The 22,579-nt window shown below is 39.8% G+C and overlaps 1 protein-coding gene across 1 annotated transcript in view; it reads left to right on the top strand.

The window, feature by feature from the left end:
• The window catches only part of SLC9A4 (solute carrier family 9 member A4), a gene marked incomplete at its 3' end in the record, with an annotated part of 30,104 nt that extends 28,051 nt beyond the window's left edge, over nt 1-2,053 (top strand). Inside the window, exon 12 of the mRNA XM_084227015.1 lies at nt 1,755-2,053. Coding sequence (XP_084083141.1) covers nt 1,755-2,053 — 299 coding nt within the window. The remainder of the gene's footprint in view (nt 1-1,754) is intronic.
• Between the last annotated feature and the right edge of the window lie 20,526 nt (nt 2,054-22,579).

The following is a 22,579-nucleotide window of genomic DNA, read 5'->3' as shown; positions in this document are numbered from 1 at the left end:
CTATAGGAGGTAGGCGTATTATTTTAGTGGGAAGAGAGCTAAATCCTGAAGCAGTGAATGCAAGTACATTTTTTTCTATTAGATAGGCTGAATTTAAGCCCTGCCTTGTAATCTATCCAAATAAGAACATTTTTTGGCTCAGCCTCTGGCCCCACCTTAGGGCCGTTGTGCAGCATTAACACCACTTTAAGTGTCTTCAGCAGGAAAAAGCCACACTAAAGTCCTTTCATAAACTGTTGGGATGAGATGAATTGCACTTGGAAACTAAGAAGAGAAGTACTCAGTATGTAGGGAATTAGAGTGACAACCTCATATATGCACACATGCATTTTCAGAGATAAATGTCATCTCTTCTGTCTATGTCTGGAAGATCTGGAAAAAACACCTTCCAGCAAGCTTGATTTAGGTCTTATATATTAGCATGTGCAGAAATTTTAGTAAATAAAGCTCAGAAATAACCTTAAATAGATCCTTAAGTCACTTATCAGCTCTTTCTGCCACTCATATAAATGAATTGACCAGAGAGGTTGTTGCTGCCCAGACAAATTATGGACTCCCCATCCCTGAAGGTGTTCATGAGCAAGTGGATGGGGCTGACCAGCCTAGTTAGTCTAGTGGAAGATTCCCTGTTCATAGAAGGGGGGCTGAAGTAAGGGATCTTAAAGGTCCCTTCCAACCCTAAGCAGTCTATGATTTTATGAATTATTTATTTGGCAGTATGTATCATTCATACTTTGTAGCAGTGATGCTCCCAAAGGGCTGAGTAGAAGCCCTGGAAATCTGAGAAATCCTATCCTGCTTGGGCTGTAGTATGTCCATGTGGCCTATGAGCAGCAGTGCTTTACTGTGCCAACTGTGAAATAAACATTAGCTTAAAATAATGTAATTTTTATAGATCTGCAATAATTTCTTAAATTTTGAAACTGTGACCATAGTCAGTACATGTGTACTTTAATTGTAGCAGGATTTGGACTAATTTTACTGTTCATAGACCTTTGTCCTTATATCCCAGAACCTCCTAGCTTAGATTGTTAGGAGTTGTTTCTTACATTAACTACGTTCCTACTGTGTAGTTAGACTACCAGTGGCTTTAGGAAAGTGAAAAAGCATATTCTATAAACTCAGCAGGATGAGAATGCCAGTTATTGGCCACTTGCAGGCAAATTTTTACAATGTACTTGTGGCAAAGCAAGCTGGTAGGAGCAGATCTGACACACCCAAAGTAATCAAAGCACCCCTGGTTTCAGATGAAACTTCTCTTCCCACTCGTTAGCCACAGTTCACTAGCAAACTTGATTTTTGATGGACCAAATTTTCTCCTTTATCACATTTTTGTTTTGTGCTGTAGGTTTAAAAATGCTTTTAAACCATGGTACTAGGTACACTTGTGAAATTTTAGGAAAATCTAAATTACATAAAGGAAAACTCTTGCATTTCACTCTTGCCCTTCACCCTTGCAGTGAAGTCATTGGGCTGATCTGTGGGACACCAGAAGGTAGGTGAATGTGCTCATGTTCTGGAGTTTCAGAGCTGAGATGAGGTAAGGAAAATTTTTTAAACATCAGCTTTGAGATGAAAATTAAAAATTAGGGCTATTTTTAGTTCTTGATGGCTTCCTTATTCTATAGTAATTATTTAAAATGCTTCAGTTCCAAGGTATTGTACTGAATGCCCTTTATATCTCCTTTCCAATACCATGGCATTTCTCTCTTCTCTTCTTTAAAAAAATGAATTATTTGTCTATTTATCTTTAGATGAGCGTAGGAGTGGCTCTGATGCAGCGTTGCCATTAACATCGAGGTCCCAGCCCCGACCACGGCCACGGGAGGCAAAGCAGCGCCAGGAGCTGATTCCAATGGCACACCTGGACAGACGAGCCTCTCCATCCAACCTGCCAGCTCACAGAGGAAACCCAATCAGGCCTCATCGTTTCACCAGAGCACACAATCCAGCTCCAATGCCAAAGGCTCGCTTCACTGGCAGAGAAGTGGAGGAGTATGAGTCAGAAGAAGAGACAGAAACAATGGCACCAGCCAGGCCATTAGTTATATGAGGAGCAGAGATCATCATCTCTAGGGCCCCTGGTGCACTGCTTCAAAAGAAATAACAAAGCTTTTATATGAACCAAACTATGATTTTCCTCTGGGGACCAGTGCGCTTGCTCTCATATTACATTCAAGAGTTGTATTAAGGTACTTAGTGGCTCAGAGAAGACTCAAATTCTTATGTGCTAATATCAAGCTTTCTTTCCAAAAAAACACTCTAGGAAAGAGAAGAACATTATATTTGTAGGGGTTTGGACGTGGATTTAAGCAGCAGTAGTTGGGTGCATGAAGTGCTGTGGGTGGAAGCTGATACTGCCTTTGTTTCATACTATGGCCTGCATCCAGAAATGTATAAAGGCATCTCTGACATGTGAATGCACTGATTGGTTACCTCAACTTGCACAAAGCTTCTGATTTCAGATCAGAATCAGCTGCATTCCAGGAAAGAGTTAAAAACAGAAAGGCATTTTTTAGGGCATGTAAATGTCACTGAAGATGCCTAAGCAAGACCTTAAGTCAAAAGGATTTTCAGTGAACATTTTAAGCACTTGGGAACCTCTTGGTATCTCAGGTTTTGGCTCTGCAAAAGTGTGTAAAGTCATCTACTGTGATGATCCATGGCTCCAGCTACTTAAATCAGTTTCAGTATGTAGGCTCCCCTCACTCACCTGCAGTTGTTTCGGATGAATAAAGGAGATGTCCTTGTATGTACAAATCCAGAGGAGTTTTCAGGCAGGAGTGCCATCAGGATTTTATTTGTAAGCATGGAATGGCAAGAACATACACAATATTTTTGTGATTCAGCAAGTGGGAGGCTTCCTTGTAAAGTATCCAACTTCTCCATTCCCCACTCCCACCTTGTGTGCCCAAATGCATGCACCATTTTTCACACTGCAGCTGGACCAACAATGCAGATAGGAAGCAAGAAACTGGGATTAAAGGTAGAGGGAGCCTAATCCTGTAGCCTACTGTGTAGCAGGAAAGAAAGGCCCTGTGTTTGCTTCCCATATATTGTACAGAGATTTTCTCTAAAAGAAAGCAGAAATAACCAGAGGCATGTGCACTACAGCACTTGAACTCCCAGACTTTCTATGGAGCTCCCTTCCAAGTTGCTCTATGTGCCCATGCTCCACTCTCAATGGTGGGTCTCCCTAGCAACAGGAGAAGCAAAAGTATGGTCTTTAGTAATTTTAGTCAAGTCCCAGACACCTAGTTTCTCTGAAAAAGTTTCTTTTCTGTAAAATAGAAGCAGCATTGCCACTGTCTTCTGTGTCGCGGCATTGTAGTTGAGCTGATTTTATCCAAAGGGATGAATTCAAAAGTCCATAAACCCACCCTTACAGCTGCACTGAAGTCAAATCTATGGTTAAGAAATGTACCAAGTTCAGTCACGTTTTTGTTAAGTTTCCTCCTGTTTCCTTCACTCAGATCTTGCTCACGGTCTGTAAATGCTACTCTGAGAGTCAGAGATAGTAATGCTACTTGCATGTTTCTCTTTTTTGTATTGCTGCTATTGATTGTATGTCCCAGTCCATAAAAGAACTTATTTCTGTAAGTTATGATTTCACATTTCTTACAAAGGAGTTCTGATTCAGGTAGAATCTAAACTAACAAACTTGAAAAGCACTGCCAGAGGAAGAAAGCCCTACAAGCCCTTTCCCCCATTTTCTCGTGTTTGCAGCTTTTATGCTTAGCAGGTTCTAATGAATCATCTCTACTGAAACTGTACAAAGCTTTATGAAACTTGAGTTCTGTTTGTATTTCCTTATTGTTCCAGAGAAATTATATGACTTCCTTTTATGAAAACAGTGGTACATTATTAAAACAGGGTAGGATTTTCCTTCTGTACCAATACCGAACTAGCAATGAAATACAGTTCTGTACCTGAAAATCAACAAATAAACCCAGCTCCACTAGAGGAGGAAGTGCTCCACAGAATTTTTAAATAAAAGCCTTGCACCAGATCTCAGTTCTGCAGCAAGTTATATTGACATATAATAAATCTAAATTAAAACATGATATTAAGGGAAAGAGTTATTATACAAACTCGGGTCTTAAGTTGCACTGTGAGCCACAAGGTTGCCTCATGAAATTTAATTGAGGGAAAAATAAGTACCCATATGATGTGGTCTTAGGCCACAGAGGTGCATGGAGTAGGGCAACAGAGATGTGAAACCTGCTTCTGCATTACAGGGTTGTGGGATTAGGATCTCCAAAACTGGCTGGTGGAAGATAGGAACTGCTGGCAATAATTGGTGATAGAGAGAATGTGGAAATCTGAAAGAAAGATGAAGAAGGGATAGTGTCTCATCTTCCAAGGGAGGCTCACGAGAGACAGCTTTAATGGAGGAATTACTGTGAGCTGCAAATTCAGCAGTTCATCTTTAAGAAGATTTAATCAATGAATTGTCTGGGGGAACTGGACAGAGACAAACTCTGTGAGACAAGGATTAATGGGACGTCAGGAATGGCGTGGGAAGGGACTAGGCATACATCATGAAAAAGAGGAGTCTGTGCATTTTGGCCAGTGTATGTTTCACAGATATGCTCAAAATTGACTCCTAAATTCCTTAAATATTGTACAAGTTGTGGAGCATTGTATAATTACCCATCAGACGTAGGGAGCAAAGCATTCAGTTTCTAATGGCTTATATTAGAACTAGAGAAAAAGAATAAAATACTAAGAGAATTAGTGCATAGATGGAGCCAAATCTCCCTCCTTTGATTCATTCCTAATCTTCTTGTTGGTGAAATCAGTGACCCAGAACTTCAGAGTGTATAAAGCTGTAGAGAAGCTAGAAGTTGATAGAGCGCTCTCAGATTTTGCAGTCTAGCTCCTAAACTTGTAAAGTCTATTTTTAGTTTTCATTCCTAGCAATTAGTAAACAGTACTGGAAGAAAATTTCCTTCTGTGCCATTAGTTGCTGTTAATGGCTTTGCTGGCCATCAGCCAAGAAGCAATGCTGCAGATGCCTATATAAAATATGTTCCAAAATATAATGTTGCACATTTTATTTTTTTTTTTCATAGTTATTTCTTGTGGACAAAACAGTTCTCCTGAAAAAAGCACATTACTTGTATTTTAAATAGCAATAACTACAGCAATATCTTATTACAAGTAACTTAATCCATGTCTATAGGCTTTCTGGCCTCACCATAAAGAAAACTGAAATGGTTTAGGGCATGAATTTAAATCCAGTGTGTGGGCATTCTTAAGCTCTTGAACCTGGGTCACATCCAGGAACCTTGTGCTGATAATTTACAAAGGTGAGTTAGTTCAAGACCTCTTTCTTTTCTTCATTTTTCTTTTTTTTTAGTCTGGTAGAGTGCTATTTACTCAGGAATTTATATTCCACATGTATTTAAGGTAAACTGGCACAGGAAACCCATGCCCAGAAGGTGAAGAATAGAAGAATATTATTCAAAATCCAGAGAGGAAATAAGAGCTCAGAAAATTAAGACTATTTCCTGCCTAAAGGCCCCTTTGGGCACCTTTAGGCAGGACAGGTGAGTTTCAGGAAGGAATAATAATTAATAGCCTTTGCCTTTCACAGTCGGGAAAACAGGAGACAGTGTGATAATGTGGTGGTTTAAGCCCAGCTTGCAACTCAACCCCAAGCAGTCACTCCTTCACTCCCCCGTGGTGGGATGAGGGAGAGAAGTGGAGGAAAACCTTGTGGGTTGAGATAAAGACAGTTTAGTGAGTAAAGCAAAAGTCACACACACACAAGCAAAAGAAAACAAGAAACTCATTCACCACTTCCAATGGACAGGCAGGGGCTCAGACATCTCCAGGAAAACCAGGCTCCCACACACATAACAGTGACTTGTGAAGGCAAACACCATCACTCTGACTGTCCTCTCCTTCCTTCCTATTTCCCCAGCTTTGTTGCTGAGCATGACCCCACACGGTGTGGGATATCCCTCTGGTCACCTGGTCAGCTGTCTTGGCACCCCCAGCCCGCTCATTGGTGGGGTGGGGTAAAAGGCAGAACAGGTCTGTGTTCTGTGCACACAGAGCTCTGTGTAAGCACAGCTCAGCAATAACAAAAACGTCCTGTTATCGACACTGTTGCCAGCACAAATCAAAAATACAGGCCCATATGAGCAACTGTGAAGAAAATTAACTCTATCCCAGCCTAAACGACCTCACACCTGAACAGAACTTGTTAATCAATGAGAAAAATAAGAACAATCATAATGAGGTCATATTTTAGGAGCAAAAGCAACAATGTTCAAACAGAAGATTGCAGAAAAAGGGAGGGATTTATTGAGGTCAGCGATATGTTGCGAGGAGCTGGCAGTACTTTCATGTTTATTGCACAGTGTAATTAACTGTTAGGTCTTGCTGCTCTTGCTGCTGCTATTGCTTTTCAATTAATATCCCTGGCAAGTAAGAATGTGTAGTAAAAGAAGAATCTCTCCCTTAGAGAACTCAGCAAGAAGGATGCAACAGCAAGTGGAGTGCCAGCAAGCAGGACAAGATAGCAGCTTGTGCAGGGAGCATCCACGCTGTGATGGATGTTACATCCAAGTTAACAGGGTGCCCTGGAAGAAGGCATTGCAGTGGTCTCTCTTCAAGGGACAGTGGTGCCCACCCCTGAGCAGTCAGGGCTGCTGCCATCTGTACAGCACCCACAGGGAAAAGTGCTGCTTACAGGATAATGCCAGCAAGCAGGATAGGGAAGGATGCTGTGAAAGACCCAAAAGAGTTTCTGAGTCACACCAGGGGAGGACACGGGCAAAGGGTGCAGAACCACGGGCTGGGGTGGCAAGTCCCCTTGTAGCACAGCTGGAAACTGCAGTGCATGGAGCAGGCATGTGTCCATTGAAACCAGAGAGAAGAAGCTGCAGCAGAAGGAAAATAGCCCATGTCCTGGTGGGAGTTCTGGGTGGACTGATTCAGCGCTCTGTGCATGCCAGGGAAGTGCACTGGCTTAAATGACAAGAGTTCAGATGTGCTCAGAGCAGCAAAGGGAAGCTGTGTGAGATTCAGGAAAGTAGGTCAGAGTTTAAGACTGGAGAGGCTTATAATGATCTCGTTTAATGTGAGAAGGATAAAATTCATATTTATGAGAGAGGTAGTCATAGAAAGAGGACCAGTGATATCTGTAGGGGAAACCATCAAATGGCTGCGGATGCAAAATACACCTTATATGTAACAGAAGATGAAACAGTTGTGAAATGTTCCTTATTGTCTTGTTGGTGTGTCAGTTTTGAGAACTAACACTTCCAAGGTTTTTTCTGCAGCCCAAAAACTTACATCCCAAAACCTCACATTTTATGGTCATATATGAGTGGAAACTATTTAAAAGCCTGAGGGTGACTGGAAAATAGCAACAAATATTTTCAGGCTTCCTTTTTTCATATATAATCTTTTTAAAATTTTCTGTTTACATATGTGCATAAAGCACAAATACTGAGAGTGGAAAAGCAGATTACCTTATCTCTATATTTTGTTTGCTTTTTAGGTAGGAGAATTATATTTACTGTTTAGCCTAACTCGCTATTCTTAAGAACCTTAAAATTAAAGATATTAGGCTTATGAGTGATATTCAGAACCAGTTAAAATGACTGGAAGTCTATTGAGCTAAGTTGCCTAGTTAATTTCCTTCTGAGAATCTGTCTCAGTGTTAATCACAATTCTTTCCTTCTTTGGTTTTACAGGTGTTAAATTTCAAAAGCTAATATTGATTCTTGTTTATTTCTAGTCCACCCATCCTTAAAGAAAAATTTGACTACATATCAATCATAAGAAAAGTGACATGGAGTGAAGAAAACAATGTCAAGTTCTGATTTTCAGAGTTTTCTTTGGCAGGGCAGATTGCAGCCACACCAACAGTGTACAGGAGTAGACGTCCAAACTGAACATCATACCTTACTTATTTTTCAACCATCCTTGTGGGAGAAACATAGAAAAAAAGAAGGATCTGTCAAGAATAGCCACAGTGAGCTATGGGCACAGGTATTAGTCATCTGCAACATCCCTTTTACACGTGCAAACACAGGTCAGATTATCAGATATCTGCTCAATGTTTCTTGTCAGTAACCTGTCTGCTAAATATAAAATTATCATAAAAGATGCTTGAAATTAAACTGCTGGCACCTGTGCCAGGTATTAATTTAGAGTCATTATTTGGTACTAAGCCTAGGACCATTTGCTCCTTGCTCTAATGAATCATCAGCAGTGATAAGGGGTGAAAATAAAAAAAAAAAAAATTAAAAAAAGAGACTTTGGTTCCTTGGCTCCAAGTCTGTCTTTACTTTCCTTTGGTTTTCAGATGACTGAAATCTACAGAACGGAACAAAAGAACAGGCTGAAGCTTTTCATTCATCTCACACCCCAAAAAAGGAAACAATTCACACAGAAGTTGTTTATGCACTGCTTCCAGCCAGACATGAAGAATTGCTTCTTACAAACACCCAATGTCCTAAAACATGTCATAAAATTTTGCCATTCTAAAGAATCATGTAGAAAATATGAGTAATGTAAAAAAATGATTTTCCACTAATTTTTCCCTTGTACATTCCCTGTTGTTCTTTACAAAAAACCGTATATGTTCTGCATGTTTTGCTTAGTTCCAAAATCTGGTGACAGGGTGGGAAGTGAATATACTCTGGCAAACAGACTTTTTTCTTGGAAAATGGAACAGAAACTCTTGGAAGCTGCTCCTCTTCCCTTTCCTCTGATAAGGATGGGGAGCTGGAGATGTTTGCACAGGTGTTAGAACTAGGACAAATCTCTTAGGGCTAAAGACACTCAGAGCTAAGGCAGATACAGATGCCACGAGCCATCTTTGGCCACATTTGGTAGAGGAACCACAGAAGCTCTTTGCTCCCTGGATCAGCAGCCAGAGCTTAGAGAGGCCCCTTTGGGCATCTTTAGGGCAGCTGGACAGAATCCCTGGGGCTGAATTTGGTGGAGATCTGCTCGAGGCAGCCAAAGGCATTCAGGGCATTAATAGATTGAACATGTGGATGGCTACTCTGGTCACTACCTGACTCCTGCCTCCACTGACTCCAGTGATTGCTCAGACACCTTAGGGGTGAACATATGAATGCAGCTCACTGTGCCTGAATTAGTATTCCACTGACTTGATCCTTTTGGCACTCATGAAAGAAAAGTGTCCTTTCAAAGAAAGGAATTATGACTGCTTGATCTTTGAGACAAATCTTCTTTTCCTCCTCAATAAATTAAGCTATTTCTCTATGTACACATAGAGCACATATACACAGATATAGACATACATAGATATATATGTATAGATCTACATCTATATATATATATCTTTAACAGTGTCTCACTGTGTGCAACTCCCATATTCTCTTAATTTCTAAAAGACTCTCTGTCTGCAAGTGTGTTTGGCTCTTTCAGTTGTAATGCCTTTAGTGATAGAAAATTGCAAGGCTCACATTACTGCAGCTTCAGATGGACCCTTTGGCTTGAACTCCACTTAATGATAAATATTCCAAAATCATTTGTCATCATTTTCATAAGTATGCAGACAGATTCAAATGAAAGTGATGACTGCTGACAGAAGTCTTAGCAATTTAAAGGACCTTTTTTCTTATTTTTCCATAGTGTAGAAATGCCTGATACTGATTTACCAAGAGCTGCAGAGCAGATAGAACAGCTGGTGCCAAGATCAGATTGACATGTCTTGTTCCTGGGTAATGTAAAGAAGGATAGATGTAGCGACCAAGCACAAAACTTCATATAAACAAGTTTGCATGAATTAGGTTAAGTTTCAAAGTCAAACGAGCTCATTTTATTATTATTGTTGTTGTTATTGGTGGGGTTTTGTTTTAGTTTGTTTTGATTTTGTCGGGCTTTAGCCTTCCACTGTGTGCAAATTTTCCTGTAGTAATTTTTCTGTCTCTAAAATAATGGATAAACTAAACTTCTGCTAGATGACAGCATTAATGATGCTTTATCTGCGGGAAGAGGAACACTTTCACCAAAGAGGAAAGGAGCTGCAGTGACCTCTGTTGATGGAATTATGCAATGTGTTTAAAGAGCCAGAAAGGAAAGGTGACACATTCAACTCCTCTGCTGTAAATCAATAGAACAAAAAGCAACTGTGCTAAGAAGAAACAACTTTCAGGCTGAATATGAAAAAGATTGATGTGCACACTTAACGCCCACTGAAGTCAGAAACCCTTTCAAAGTAGTCGCCTTTTAAAAATTATTTTTAGAAAATTTGTTCAGTGGTTTTTTGGTTTTGTGTGGGATTAAAAACTACTGGCATAAAGACAGAGGGCGTAACACAGAAGGGAGATGTGGGGTTTTTGCAGGGCTATAGTGCATTCCAGGAGTTTGTATCACCAAAAGAAAACATCGTGCCTCTATGTATTGCATGATCTTAATTTAGTGACCAGTTCCCCATGCCAGACTGACACACGGTATTCTTGAAGTTTTGAGGCAAAGAAGCTTCCCAGTTGGCAGGCTGCCTGTGGCAGAAAGAAATATCTAGGAACTGTCATGCCTTTATGACCAAGAATTTGGAACGTGTCTTTATGGGCTAGTTCTGATACAGGAAAATAATTAAACACGTAAATACCCACAAGGATCTGGACTTTAATGCTTAACTTCAAGGTTTGGAGGAGTCTCACTAGAGCCAAACATTTAAGGGTTCATCCCATATGAATAAAGTTATGGAAATCAATAAGAAAGCTTCCATTAAGAGCTAAGTAGTTTGTGGAAATAGGAGTAGTATGTCCTTAATTTTTTCAGACTTGGGCCTTTACTAAGGACTACTCAGTATTAAGCAGAGGCATAACTGAGAGGCAGGGCTGGGTGCTCTTGAAGTTATTTTACATTTTCAAACTTCCCAGTAAACAATTGGTGCCCACACTGTTTGTCTTTTCCAGGAGCCACAGGGATAGAAATTGGTATTGGTTTCCCTCAGTGTCAGGTGTTAGGGTAGGTCTGACCATCATCACCGAGAGGGAATTCTTCCCAGTTCAGGTATTTCACTTTGATAATGCCTCCACCAAAGCCTGAGAAGTTTTTTGGTTTTTTTTTTTTTAGTATACTTTATAGAACCAGTGCTGTGCCTAAAACATCCTTCTCACAAGAGACAAATGGATATTGCTAATAACTTTTTACTAGTATATACTATGGTATTCTCATTCAGGATTTGTAGAGAATGATTCCTGCAAGTGTAAGGGGGGAAAAATACCAAGTTCATTCTGGTTTTTATAAAAAATACTAGAAAATCTACATAATGAAATATCTTATTTTGATATAGAGAAATATAACCCCCAAAACAATAGATTAGTACACTATGATAGGATATCATTAACTAGATAATTGTGTACTTGGTCTGTCAGTCTAAGAATATCAAGATACAAAAAGTGTAAAGAATTAAAACCTATCCCAGTTTGCATTTGTTATAGAGGCCATAAACATTATGGTGTCTTTATAAATTTCAGAGTAAAGCCAAATATTTATAGCTGCCTCTTTGAGAACTACATGCTGCCAGGCATGAAGGAAGTATTGATGTGTCTTCTATATATAATTAATTATCCTGGTGAACATCTTAATTGACTGCTGGGAAATTATGTCTGGATATTGTCTCTGCATGAGTCTGACAAATTTTTTGTTCACAGTGGTGAGGATATGAGGTATTGCAGGGTGGTAGGTTAGATCAGAGATTTATTTTCCTCAATATTTTATCATCTTACACAGACCTCACTGTGTTAAAGGACACAAAATTCCCACTCAACATGCTAAATATAAACCAAGAAAAGACTATTCCTGGAAGAGTTTACATATTAAGTAAATAAATTTTATGTTAGAATAGTACATAGAACCCTTCTATATAAAAAATGATTTTTTTCTGCTAATTGTTAGCCTACCTTGTGGTGTGAAATTTTTTTATGTTGCTTGACATAATTATAAAAGGAATATTTGAATATTGTACATATAAAGGGAATATTGTAATATTGTACATAGCTGCAACCTTTGTACTGAAGCTGAAATCACCTATGTTCTGACATCTAAGCTAACACTGAGCTCCATTTCCACATGTATTAGTTTTGTGACCTCAGATATCATTTTAGGAAGGAGGTTATGACTTGAAAGGAATCAAAATATCTTACTGGTGCTTTCAACTGTGCACTCTTATTACCCAGCAGTCAGGATTTATAATTTAGTTATTTTCCATTTTAATTTTATAGTGCATTTATGAACAAGTTTCTGAGCTGTTATTTATGTGCCAGTCTTTAGAGGTCATCTCTCTTGGCTTATCTTATAGAAGAGAAAGGAAAAAGTCAGCAGTCATCTTTTTTTATATCTGCAAAGGTATCTTTTTCATACAATTATAACTGCTTGACAGGAATTTGCTCAAAGTTAATGAATATCTTTGGATAGAGATTAAAAATGGAAAATTACATCTTCAGAGATGTACTTTTCTTTAAATTACTAGTATGTGAAAACTGTTTTGGAACTTTAATTGCTGCTACAGGCTTACTACAAAATAAACTTTGCAATAAACCCTGGCTGATTCTTATCTATGACCAAAAAACCTCCACATTGGCAATAGCATAATGTAGGGTGAAATCATATTTGGATTTGGATTTTTTCTCTCAACTGAGTTCAAAAAAGCAGGATTTTCTCTTCAAAAAGCCCCATACTTCTCCTCTCTGTATGTAGAGATTATCTGGATCCTGCAGTAATTGCTGGTTTGGTCAATTGCTTGATTTTCTGCAGTGAGCAGACTTACATACTTTTTGGTTTTGGCCTTACACAGAAGCATTCGGGTATGATTTCTCAGGGTAAACTGGACAATTCAAACCCAGAATTTGAGTGACCTTCTGAGCTGGAAGCCAAATTCTCTGCTCAGTGCCAGCTCTGAATCATAACAATTATGTCCGTTTCCAAAAACTGCTTCTGAACCTGCCATTCTTTTGACCCTTGTGATTTTGGCAATTTGCATCTCTCTGTTCATCCTATTTTAGTGTGATACAGGTGAGAGAATCCTGAGTCTCAAACCCAGGAGAGAAGGCTTCATCTAATCCTCAGAGAGAGGCAACCCCTACAGAGGTGAGAGGTAAATCCCTTATCATCACAGAATCACGGGATGGCTGAGATGGGACCTCTGGAGGTCATCTACTCCAAACCCTCATCCACGACTCCCCTCTAGTGAGTTGTAAATTGGAAAATACCTGGAGAATGCACACACCTACAAGTTTCTTAGCAAGGGTCAAAACTCATATTCCATCCCAGCACTGCAAGAAAAGCTTCAGGAAAAGAGGCACCTGCAATGAGCCATGAAGGAGGAGGCATCCTGCCTAGGCCAGCTTGTGACATTTTGATAGAAGCTGTGGGCAAATGTGGGATTTGAATCCACCACATTTGGCTTCAGATGTGTGCCCAGCTTATCAAGGTGGGGTGTTTTTTGTGCTCAGCTCTGTAAGGCAGCATCTGCAGGCAGTGATTGATGGGTCTGGGTAGCAACAAGCAGGCTTTTTTGAAGTGCCTGCTGCTTTCCAGGAGCCCTAAATAGATCCCAAGGTGCCATCGCTACAGGACAGATGAGGGCACCCTAAAAATAAAATTATGATTACATTTTTTTGAGGAATTTAAGGGAGTATAAGAGATTTTGGTCTTTTTTAGACCAGCATCTCAACACATTTTATGTGATGCTAGGGCTGAACTTGAGAGCAGTTGTTAAAAAACATGCTGATACTTTTTAGTCTAGTTCTGTACCAAGATATTGCAGGGGCTCTAAAAAAGCAGCACCTAGAATCAGAGCAGCTGTATCATCGTCTGTATCATGAGCTCCATGCCCATGTTCATGTAAGAAGCCCATCTATTCTGCCTTAAGAATGCATCTGCTCACAAGTGTGTGGTACTGAGCCAGTCTGGGAATCCTGCTGCTGGGACTGGACTGCGTGCAGGAACAAAAATTTGTTAGCTCTTCACTACTGGGCTTCATACGGCTTTGAGTTTCAAGCTATTTGACTTCTGCAGTAGAAAACACAGGTCAGACAGATTCCTCTCCTCTGGTTTATTTCAAACACTGTGGGATGGTGTTTGCTGCCATTACAGGACTGGCACCAACATGCTGGTCTAGCTGAGATGAGAACCAAATGCCAACTTCACCACAGGACAAGCAGATGTTAATTACACAGGACAGATACACAGCCTCTGCTCCTCCCCTCAGAACTGGCATTTCCCAAGGCACCTGCAAATGGAAAAGGGGATTTACTTATTTCTATGTATCGAGGAGTGAGAAACCTTGTTGCAAATTCTGTTAGATATTTTGCTAATTCTATATTTTGGCAGGTTGTTCCTTCCTCAGAAGGTATAAATGGAGTGTCAGGCAGGAGGAGTTAAAAAAATACTGGTAGTTAATGACTATGAATATAACTGCTCCACCTTTTTTTTCCATGACGCAATGCTCCAGGAGAGACTGTTGCATAAGAAAGCAATCAGAGGCAGGTTAAATTACAAGGAAATGGATACAATCTTTTCAATAAAGTAATGCTATCCTAACATGGCTTCTGCAAGCAGATTTGTTTGTTGTTGGCATTGGGCACATTTTACCATTCCTCTGCACTTTTCTGCTAGGGTGCTTAGGATGGTTTTCTTCAGTGTGCAGGGTTTTTTTGGTTTGGTTTTTTTTTTTTTTTTTTTTTTTTTTTTTTTTTTTTTGTTGTTGTTGTTGTTGTTTTTATTTTTTTTCTTCCTAGGCTTTTTTTTGTTTGCTTGTTTGCTGTTTTATTCCCTGCGCAGCCTTTTCTCTGATCAAAAAGTTTGTTTACATTTTGGTGCCCATGTGTAATTAATTGTGGGATCAAATCCTACTGCTTTTTTATCACTTTTAAATGCTTGCAATGAAGTTGAGAACTTTAACATTTAAGTATCGATGCCTAGCTGAAATGATTTATAAATACAGCAGCAGATTCTATTTCATGGAAAAGGGGAAAAATAATTTCAAACTTAAGACTCCTTATTAGAGCTAATTACATGGAAGATATATAAAATATAAATTAAATCATACTCATATATATGTGCAAGTATATGTGCATGTGTGCTTGTGTGTAAATGTATTGATATAGATACAAAATATATATAAAAGGAAAAGAGGCTGTCTGTTAGTCAATGAAGAAGCAGTAAATTTGTTCTCTACTAAACTATTAGCATTTGTGTACAATCAAAAGCAGGGTATAGATAGATGAAGAGGGTATGGGAACCAGTGATACTGTGATTACCAAAGGATTGTCAATACTGAAAATATTCATCAGATCTTTTCAGTGGTATGTTATGTATATCTTGCATTTAAAAAGTTTGTCAAATGCTGAGAAAGTTAACTGAAATAATTTCACTGAGACAAAGAAAATCTGACATCTTCCTCATTATGCCAATGTATCCAATTTGTTTCTATACCAGTGAGCGATCATTAGTTTATTAACAAAAATTTCCACTCTTCTCAAAGCTTTCCAAAGAAGTGTCCACATTTTCCATTCCTGAAAGCTCCTTTATGCATCTTCCCGGTTTAAAATGCCATATAAATTCTTTGAGAAGTTTCAGAATATCAGCAATTTTTGCTATCACTTTTCTTTTTTTGATTTGGAAAACTCTGATAATGAAAATGTTGTACCTATTTCTTGATACTCTTTTGGAATGTTAAATGAGTCATAGGGTTCGATAATACCATCTTTGAAATAAGGAGAAGGCTCTTTCTAGGAAAGAAAAAGATTTTGATGCCTGGCTGCTGTGTGCTCTAAGCACTGCAGCTTTGCTCTCTTAACCCCATGCTGATGCTATTCCACTTCACAAGTGCTAAAATCCAGGCTGTAGGCTGGGGAGGGTTTCTCGTGCAGCTGAATGTTGTACCCTTTGTCTCTGGCGTGCAGAGTTAGAATTTAACAGCTGTAGTCCTCTTGACTCTAAATTTAGGGTGTCTTCAAATCAGAGGCTTTCTTCTGACTCTCACAGACTCATTGGCTATTCTCCCAAACACACCTCCTCTTCACAAAGTGGTGGGAAGGATGGATTTTCCCATGATATGTCTTCTTGAATGAATGAATGATTCTCTTTAATTTTGTACCTGATTGTTTTGTGCTAACTTTCCCAAGGACAGGATTATGTGAAGAGGTGAAAAAGATTTATTTTTTCACATGAATCATAGGAACAATGAACTGGACTAATTTTTTCTTGAAAACAAACCACACATAACATTCTGTATAAAACTTAAAGCCAAACTCCACCAAGTCAAGTGGAAAACCTATGTTCACACCAGCTGCCTATTGGTCATAGAGCCAAGCAGCTGAGATAAGCACTCACAGATTCTGCAAGGGTTTATGAACCTTCTGCAGTGAAAATATAGTGACATAAGAGATGGATAAATGGCTTCATGGGGTAGGCTGGATAAAGAGAAATAAGTAAGGGAAAACTGAGTAGAGATAAGCAAAACACAAGCCAATGAAAAGAAGAATGAATCAATTCTTGAAATGCAGCTTTCTGAATCCTAACAGAAAAGTCATACAGTCTATAAAAATTGCCAGCTATTCTAGGTTAATTTTTTTTCTAGACAACAAATGCTCACTATTTAAGTCCTGCATACACAGTATTAGTGTACAGACACTTAATTCATTAGCAGCAATTCACAAACTACTTTTCAGCCCAATTCAAAATTCAAAACACCTTCTTTGTGTTGGGGCTACTTCAGCTGTCAGGAACACTTCCCTGGCTTCAGTGGGATATGTACAGCATCACTCTAGACAGAGTCAGCTTTGAGGTTTGTAGAGAATCTAAGGCAGTTTTTTATGCCTTTGCTATAGGATGGCTCCTTGTAGCTAGTGATGACCAGAGGAAGCACTGGGTGCATTTATTTGTATATTGCAGGTGGGTTTTAGGGGTGAGGAGGAGAAACAAGCACATGTCAGAAACAAGGTATAGATGAGAAAGGGGCCATGAGATGAACAGCTCCCCATACCACATATTAATGCTGTTCCAGCTACTGTTATCAACTGACCTTCAGCACTGCTACAGAGTGGTATTCTGTAGGCATCCCAGGAGACATTTCTAGACTCCTGCTTGAGATCTGAGTCTTCTTAGAGAAGTCTTTATCAAGGGCCTAAATGTGACCTACGATACCTATTCAAGCCAGCTCATTGTTGGTGAAAGGGAAGCAGAGGTTAGGCTGTGCTGAGGATAAGATGGTAGTTGATTTGCTACAAGACTGAGCACAGCCTGGACACATTTTTTGCGTGCTTCAGAACTGCTTGGGAAACATTGTAGCATTTATTTTTAAATGAAACTTTTTCAGGGAAGAAATCCAGAACGCCTCAGCATTTTGAAAGCCACACTTGGCCAGCACACTTGTGCCATTAATCTCGTGGCAAAGAGTGAGTCAGAAATGTAGCTTTGGGTCAGTCTTTACCTTGCCCTTTGCAAACAGAGGCTACACCTCTATGCTTCAAAGGTTGTCAGAGTTGTAAATATGGATTATAGCACTCAAGGAATCACTTCACCCTCCAATTTCAGCCCTCCAACTTGAATTCATGGGAAAGAGTTAAGAAATATGTTTATCATATCTGCCATAATCTATCAAACTCTGCTTTCAAAGGAAAATTCTCATTGTTGTTGATGGCATTGTAAGAACGCTGGAAGTGTTCTTTTAGTCATTAACTTTTTTTGCCCCTGAAGTTAAACATTTAAATTAGTATTTCTGTATTCATGGCCGTGGCAGGTGCTAAGCTTGAGAACAGTGGCTACTTTTGACAGCCAGCATGGGGACACAGCCTCAGAAATCATTCCATGACTAAGTGTCCTGGTGCAGAGTGAGCTAAAGAGGGGATTTACTGTTTAAACATTAAACATGTTGCTTAGCTATTAAGCAATTAGATTGTTCTAAGACTTAAGAGAAGGAGACCAGCATGTCATGTTGAATTCTAGACTTTCAGCAAATGTGCCCAACAATGTAATTTTTCAGTGATATCCAGATCTCCTGGAAAGAAGTAATAAAAGGAAAAACAGTACAATCACTCTCTGGGCGACTCTTCTTGATTTTGCCTGCCTTATGAACAGAAGGGCACTTCACTTTGAAGCAATAGCAGAAATTAACTTCATGGGTTATTAGTCTTCCTGGGTTATATATGTCCTTCTGGAGCTAGAAACATCACTTAGCCCTCCTGCAGTAGTTTATGACAGGTTCCTTTTTTGTTCTTTGGGATGATATTTAATTCTGATGCCCTGCAGCACTGCTAAAACCCCTCTGTTATTTGGTGTGAGGCACAAAAGGCTCTCCAGAGCTTCCTGGCTGGATCTGCTGGAGATGCTTACTCATGGTGAGCAGAGTGCTGTGTACACACCTGCTGGCTGGGGAAAGCTTTAGGAAAAGTCTTTAGGAGAGTGTTCACATGGGTGCAATTACTCTGATACCCAGATTAGTCCTGGCTTTGGGGAGGTGGTTGCCTGTAATCCACAGAAGCAGCAACACGTTGCTCCCTCAGGGCTTCACGCTGGAACAGCTGTGACTGGTGCTGTGGCTGCTGCTGAGTGTGCCCTAAGGAAAGCCCAGAAAAGCAGAGCTCATCTCTCTGAATTCAGCACTTCATTTATGGGGCTGCTTTTTAAGGTTATAAAAAAGTAGTTATGCTCCTTCCCTCATGTTCTGCATCTAAAGCCAGGCAATCTGCTGCTTCTACCATTCCTGGAGTCCTGGAATATTAGATGGCTGATGGTACCTGTCCCCTTTCTCCACTCTTTCCAGTTAAATCAAACAAGATGTGCGGACACAACTGCTAACAGAGCAAGGACCTTAAAATGATAACCAAAGTTCAGGCCTGCAGAGCTAAATTGCTGCCATTAAAGTGTCCACATGAGCAAAGTATAATGCCTCTGGTGGACCTGGTTTATGGGGGTGGTTGCTAAGCAGTCCTGGAAAGGTCTGTCCATCCTCAATGGACTGCTGATGGACTTGTGACTTGTGATTCCCATACAGCTGCAGATGTCAAGATGAGCCATCTCTCTGCCTGATACAGCCCAGAAACTTTCTTCCTTTTTCTAATGGAAATACTAGACTTTTTTACAAATTTATTTTAGTACCACACTTATGTATTTCAGAAAGGTAGTCTGTGTTTGTCTCCTGTGCACTAGGGGAAAATGCTTTTGGGGAAAACTGGAAAAAGTTTTTGGCTCTTTTGGAGAACTTACTAGAAAGAATGGTGAAATTTATACTTTTCTTCTGAACAAGGAGCACAGATTTTACAATACTGCTATATGGACTGTGTCAGGGAAAGTTCAAGAAGTATGCAAGAGTAAAATTCTCTGCACAGGGCTAATTTCCATCAAAATAAAACATCAGCAATAGAATATAACTTTTAAAATTTTTTTTATCTGCTGAAATTTTCTGTCAAACTAGAACAGCAATGAAAATTATGGACAAACATTTGTTATTATATTTATGATTTCCTCTCCAATCATTTTGATTTTTGATCGTAATTACAAGAGAAGACCTAAAACATTTCTTGTAGAGGATCCAGTGAGTGAAATAGTCACATTAACATTCCAGAATGCTTCTCTGATGACCAAGACAGGTTAGAACAACAAGTATAAAAATATGGCTTCATAATTTTTAGGGAATCCCTAAAATATGGAGCTAAATTTATGATACAGTCAAAATTATAATTTTTTTCAAATTACTTATTTTACTTTTCATTGTGAAAAAAAAAAGTATAATAGCAATAGACTGATCTTCCCTACTAAAGAGATAAAGCTGGATTAATAAACACAGATGACATACAACCCTGTAACTCAAAGCCATGCTTACAATGAGAAAGTCCCAGTGCCTACTCCAACAAAAGTAAAGCAAAACTGTCCTAACACCTGTATGAACCACTCAAGCTGCTGCAAACCTGTGCAGAGTATTTGCCAATGCCTCCCTTTCCCAAACAGCACTCTGTGGGTACCCTGGGCAGTCCCTTGCTCTGGTAGCAATTTCCAGTAATAATCAATAAAAGGATTCAAAGGTAAACAAACTGAATCATGTGAGTGAGCATCTTGATGTATGAAATAACATGCACTTTGTCACGTGAAATGCTGTTAGCACTGTATCTGGTAAAGCAGACAGTGCCTGCGAGCAGAATTAGAGAGATGAAAGCGCACCGGGCGCAGATGGCGCGGCGCAGCCGGGCAGGGAGGCAGCGCTGGGGGCTCTGTGGGAAGGTCCTCTATGGATCAGCTGGAATCAGGCAAGTGCGGCGTACGTGCTCTCTGTTTGTGCTATCACTGAAATGGTGCGGAGCGACCTGACAGAAAATTGTTCTCAAGTGGAAGCAGATGCATTGAGCTGTCAGGCGCAGAGCCATGACGAGACACCGCGGCGCCAGGAACACACCTTCACGTCTCCCCTATAGCCCTCCCTGAGCCCCCTCCCTCCCCTTCTTGGGCAGCATGAAGCTCAGGGATATTTTTTTCTGTATGGAGATGGCTTCAGGAGAAGCTTCTTCTTGCAGAGACACCTGCAGGGCTGGGCACGGTGTGAAGGGCAGTGGAGGGAAGTGAAGCTGTTGCTGCTGTCTCATACAGCCTACCTAGGTGAGGCTGAGCTAATAGGAATATCATACCCCATTCTGCTGTCTTAGGCAAAGCTCTGCCTGGATTCAACTACCTTCCACCCATGGCAAAACCCTCAGCATCTGTGGGACCAGGGCTGGTGGCAATGAAAAGTGGCATGTGTCAAAATATTGACAGAATCTTCAAAAGCGCTTCAGAACCTCATACCATGCTGAGTTTCACTGCAACCATTTCATCTAGGTCCCAAGTCTAATAGGGTCCACTGCGCTGCTGCATCATTCTATTCTGTAAGAGCAATTCCTGTTCAAATGGTGGATAGTCTCATTTATACAATCCATCCATAATATATATTAGTTTGGTTTAATAATAGACTATCATCTCTCATAATTAATCTCAATTCCCACTTTCTTTATTGTCTCTGGGTTTTGGGGTCTGTGTCAATGCCTTATTTCCCTTTTTATTACTGGCATGTAAGTCTCCAGGCTCAAGAGACATCAAGGCTAATGACATCTTTCCCTCATTTTTTTTTTTATTCCCATTTACCAACTTCTCATTTTCTTAATATAAAAAGAAAGTTAGCCTATTAACCAGACCCACAGCAGTGCCAGAGCTAGAAGGATTTCTGCTGTCTGTGCCCTTTTATTTTTGGAGTTGAGGAGAGCAAGAGGACAAATAATGGCAAATATCTGGATGGTGCCTCAAGGAAGGGTCCATTTTCCCGTGTGTGAATGAAACTTTGTGACTAAAAGCACATGACCTGGGTGCTGAGGCATCTCTGTGTCTCTGCCAGCATGCAGCAGCCGTGTTCTGTCATCCCTCACTGCCTGTAATGAACAGGGCAGCAATGACGAACATTTTCCATGAGAAGGGACCTTCCTCCACTTTTGTATGACTCAGACTTTTCCCACTCATAGTCTTCCTTCCCCTCTTATGGCAAAGTGAAATTCCTCAGGCCGTTCACAAATGTCCAAACATTGGTCTGGTGGCTGGTGCACCTGCAGGGCTGCTGCACAGGAGCTCAGTTCCCTGCTCTAGAGTGTATTTTGGCTGTTTTATTGGATGGGATATGAATTCCAGTGCAGATCAGAATTATGAGGTGATATTAGAGAAAGGGTTCGATGGGACAGCTTGCTCTATTCAATACTTGACAGAGCTGAAGAAAATTCTCAGTTCAGCGCAGCATCCTGCAGGCAGATAACTAGAAGGGATCCTAGGAGAGTAGGTATTGATGCTTTCATAACCTTATTTTTCAGAAAGGTTTTCTTCATCTGCAGAAAAGGTCATAAAATGAGACATGCAAGTACCATTACAGATCTTGTAATTTTAGACTGAATTCAAGTTATTATTTATGATAAATAGTGCTATCACCTTCACCTGAGGGTTAGACTTCTCTTCTTATGGATGGTCTGACTGGGACAAGGAGATTCAAAAATGAAAGGCCATTTTCTTCTTATATTCCTTTTCCATATAAAGGAAATGTCCTTAGAATTGGCAATGTTTATGTTTTTGTCTTCTATCAGAGAATCTAATAAAACAAATAAATGAAGATATGAAGATATTGCATCAAGCTAGAGAGTTTGATGATGTATATACTGGTTTGATATTAAAACATGTTTTCCTGACTGAATTGTAGATAAATAAAGAAATTTTTTTATTAATATCATGTTTTAAAATTTGTCATTAAAATCATAGTGCCTGTTTTTCAGGTTCTGAGGGTAAATGACAATTACAGATATTCAGCTAATTGATTCTGAACTTTAACACCCTAGAGAAACAGTAGCCACTGATAAATTTGTGGAAAAAAAGAACTCTTACTTCCTGGTTTAGTTTTATTGGAAGCCAAGAAAGACATGCTTTGCTATAGAGGCATGCAGAATGGTGTGTTCTAAAGATTTTATGAGTTTGAGCTTTGGAATACCGTCTTACTCATAAGTGGTGAAGTCATGAGTAAATCACGGGTGAGATTCATTCTTTCAGGAAATACAGAAACCTGGTGCTTAGT

The sequence above is a fragment of the Fringilla coelebs genome, assembly GCF_963513975.1.
Source record: "Fringilla coelebs genome assembly, chromosome: 2".
In the NCBI taxonomy this organism is placed as follows: Eukaryota; Metazoa; Chordata; class Aves; order Passeriformes; family Fringillidae; genus Fringilla; species Fringilla coelebs.
The sequence above is the reverse complement of the archived record's forward strand: the minus strand, read 5'-3'. Positions and strand labels throughout refer to the sequence as shown.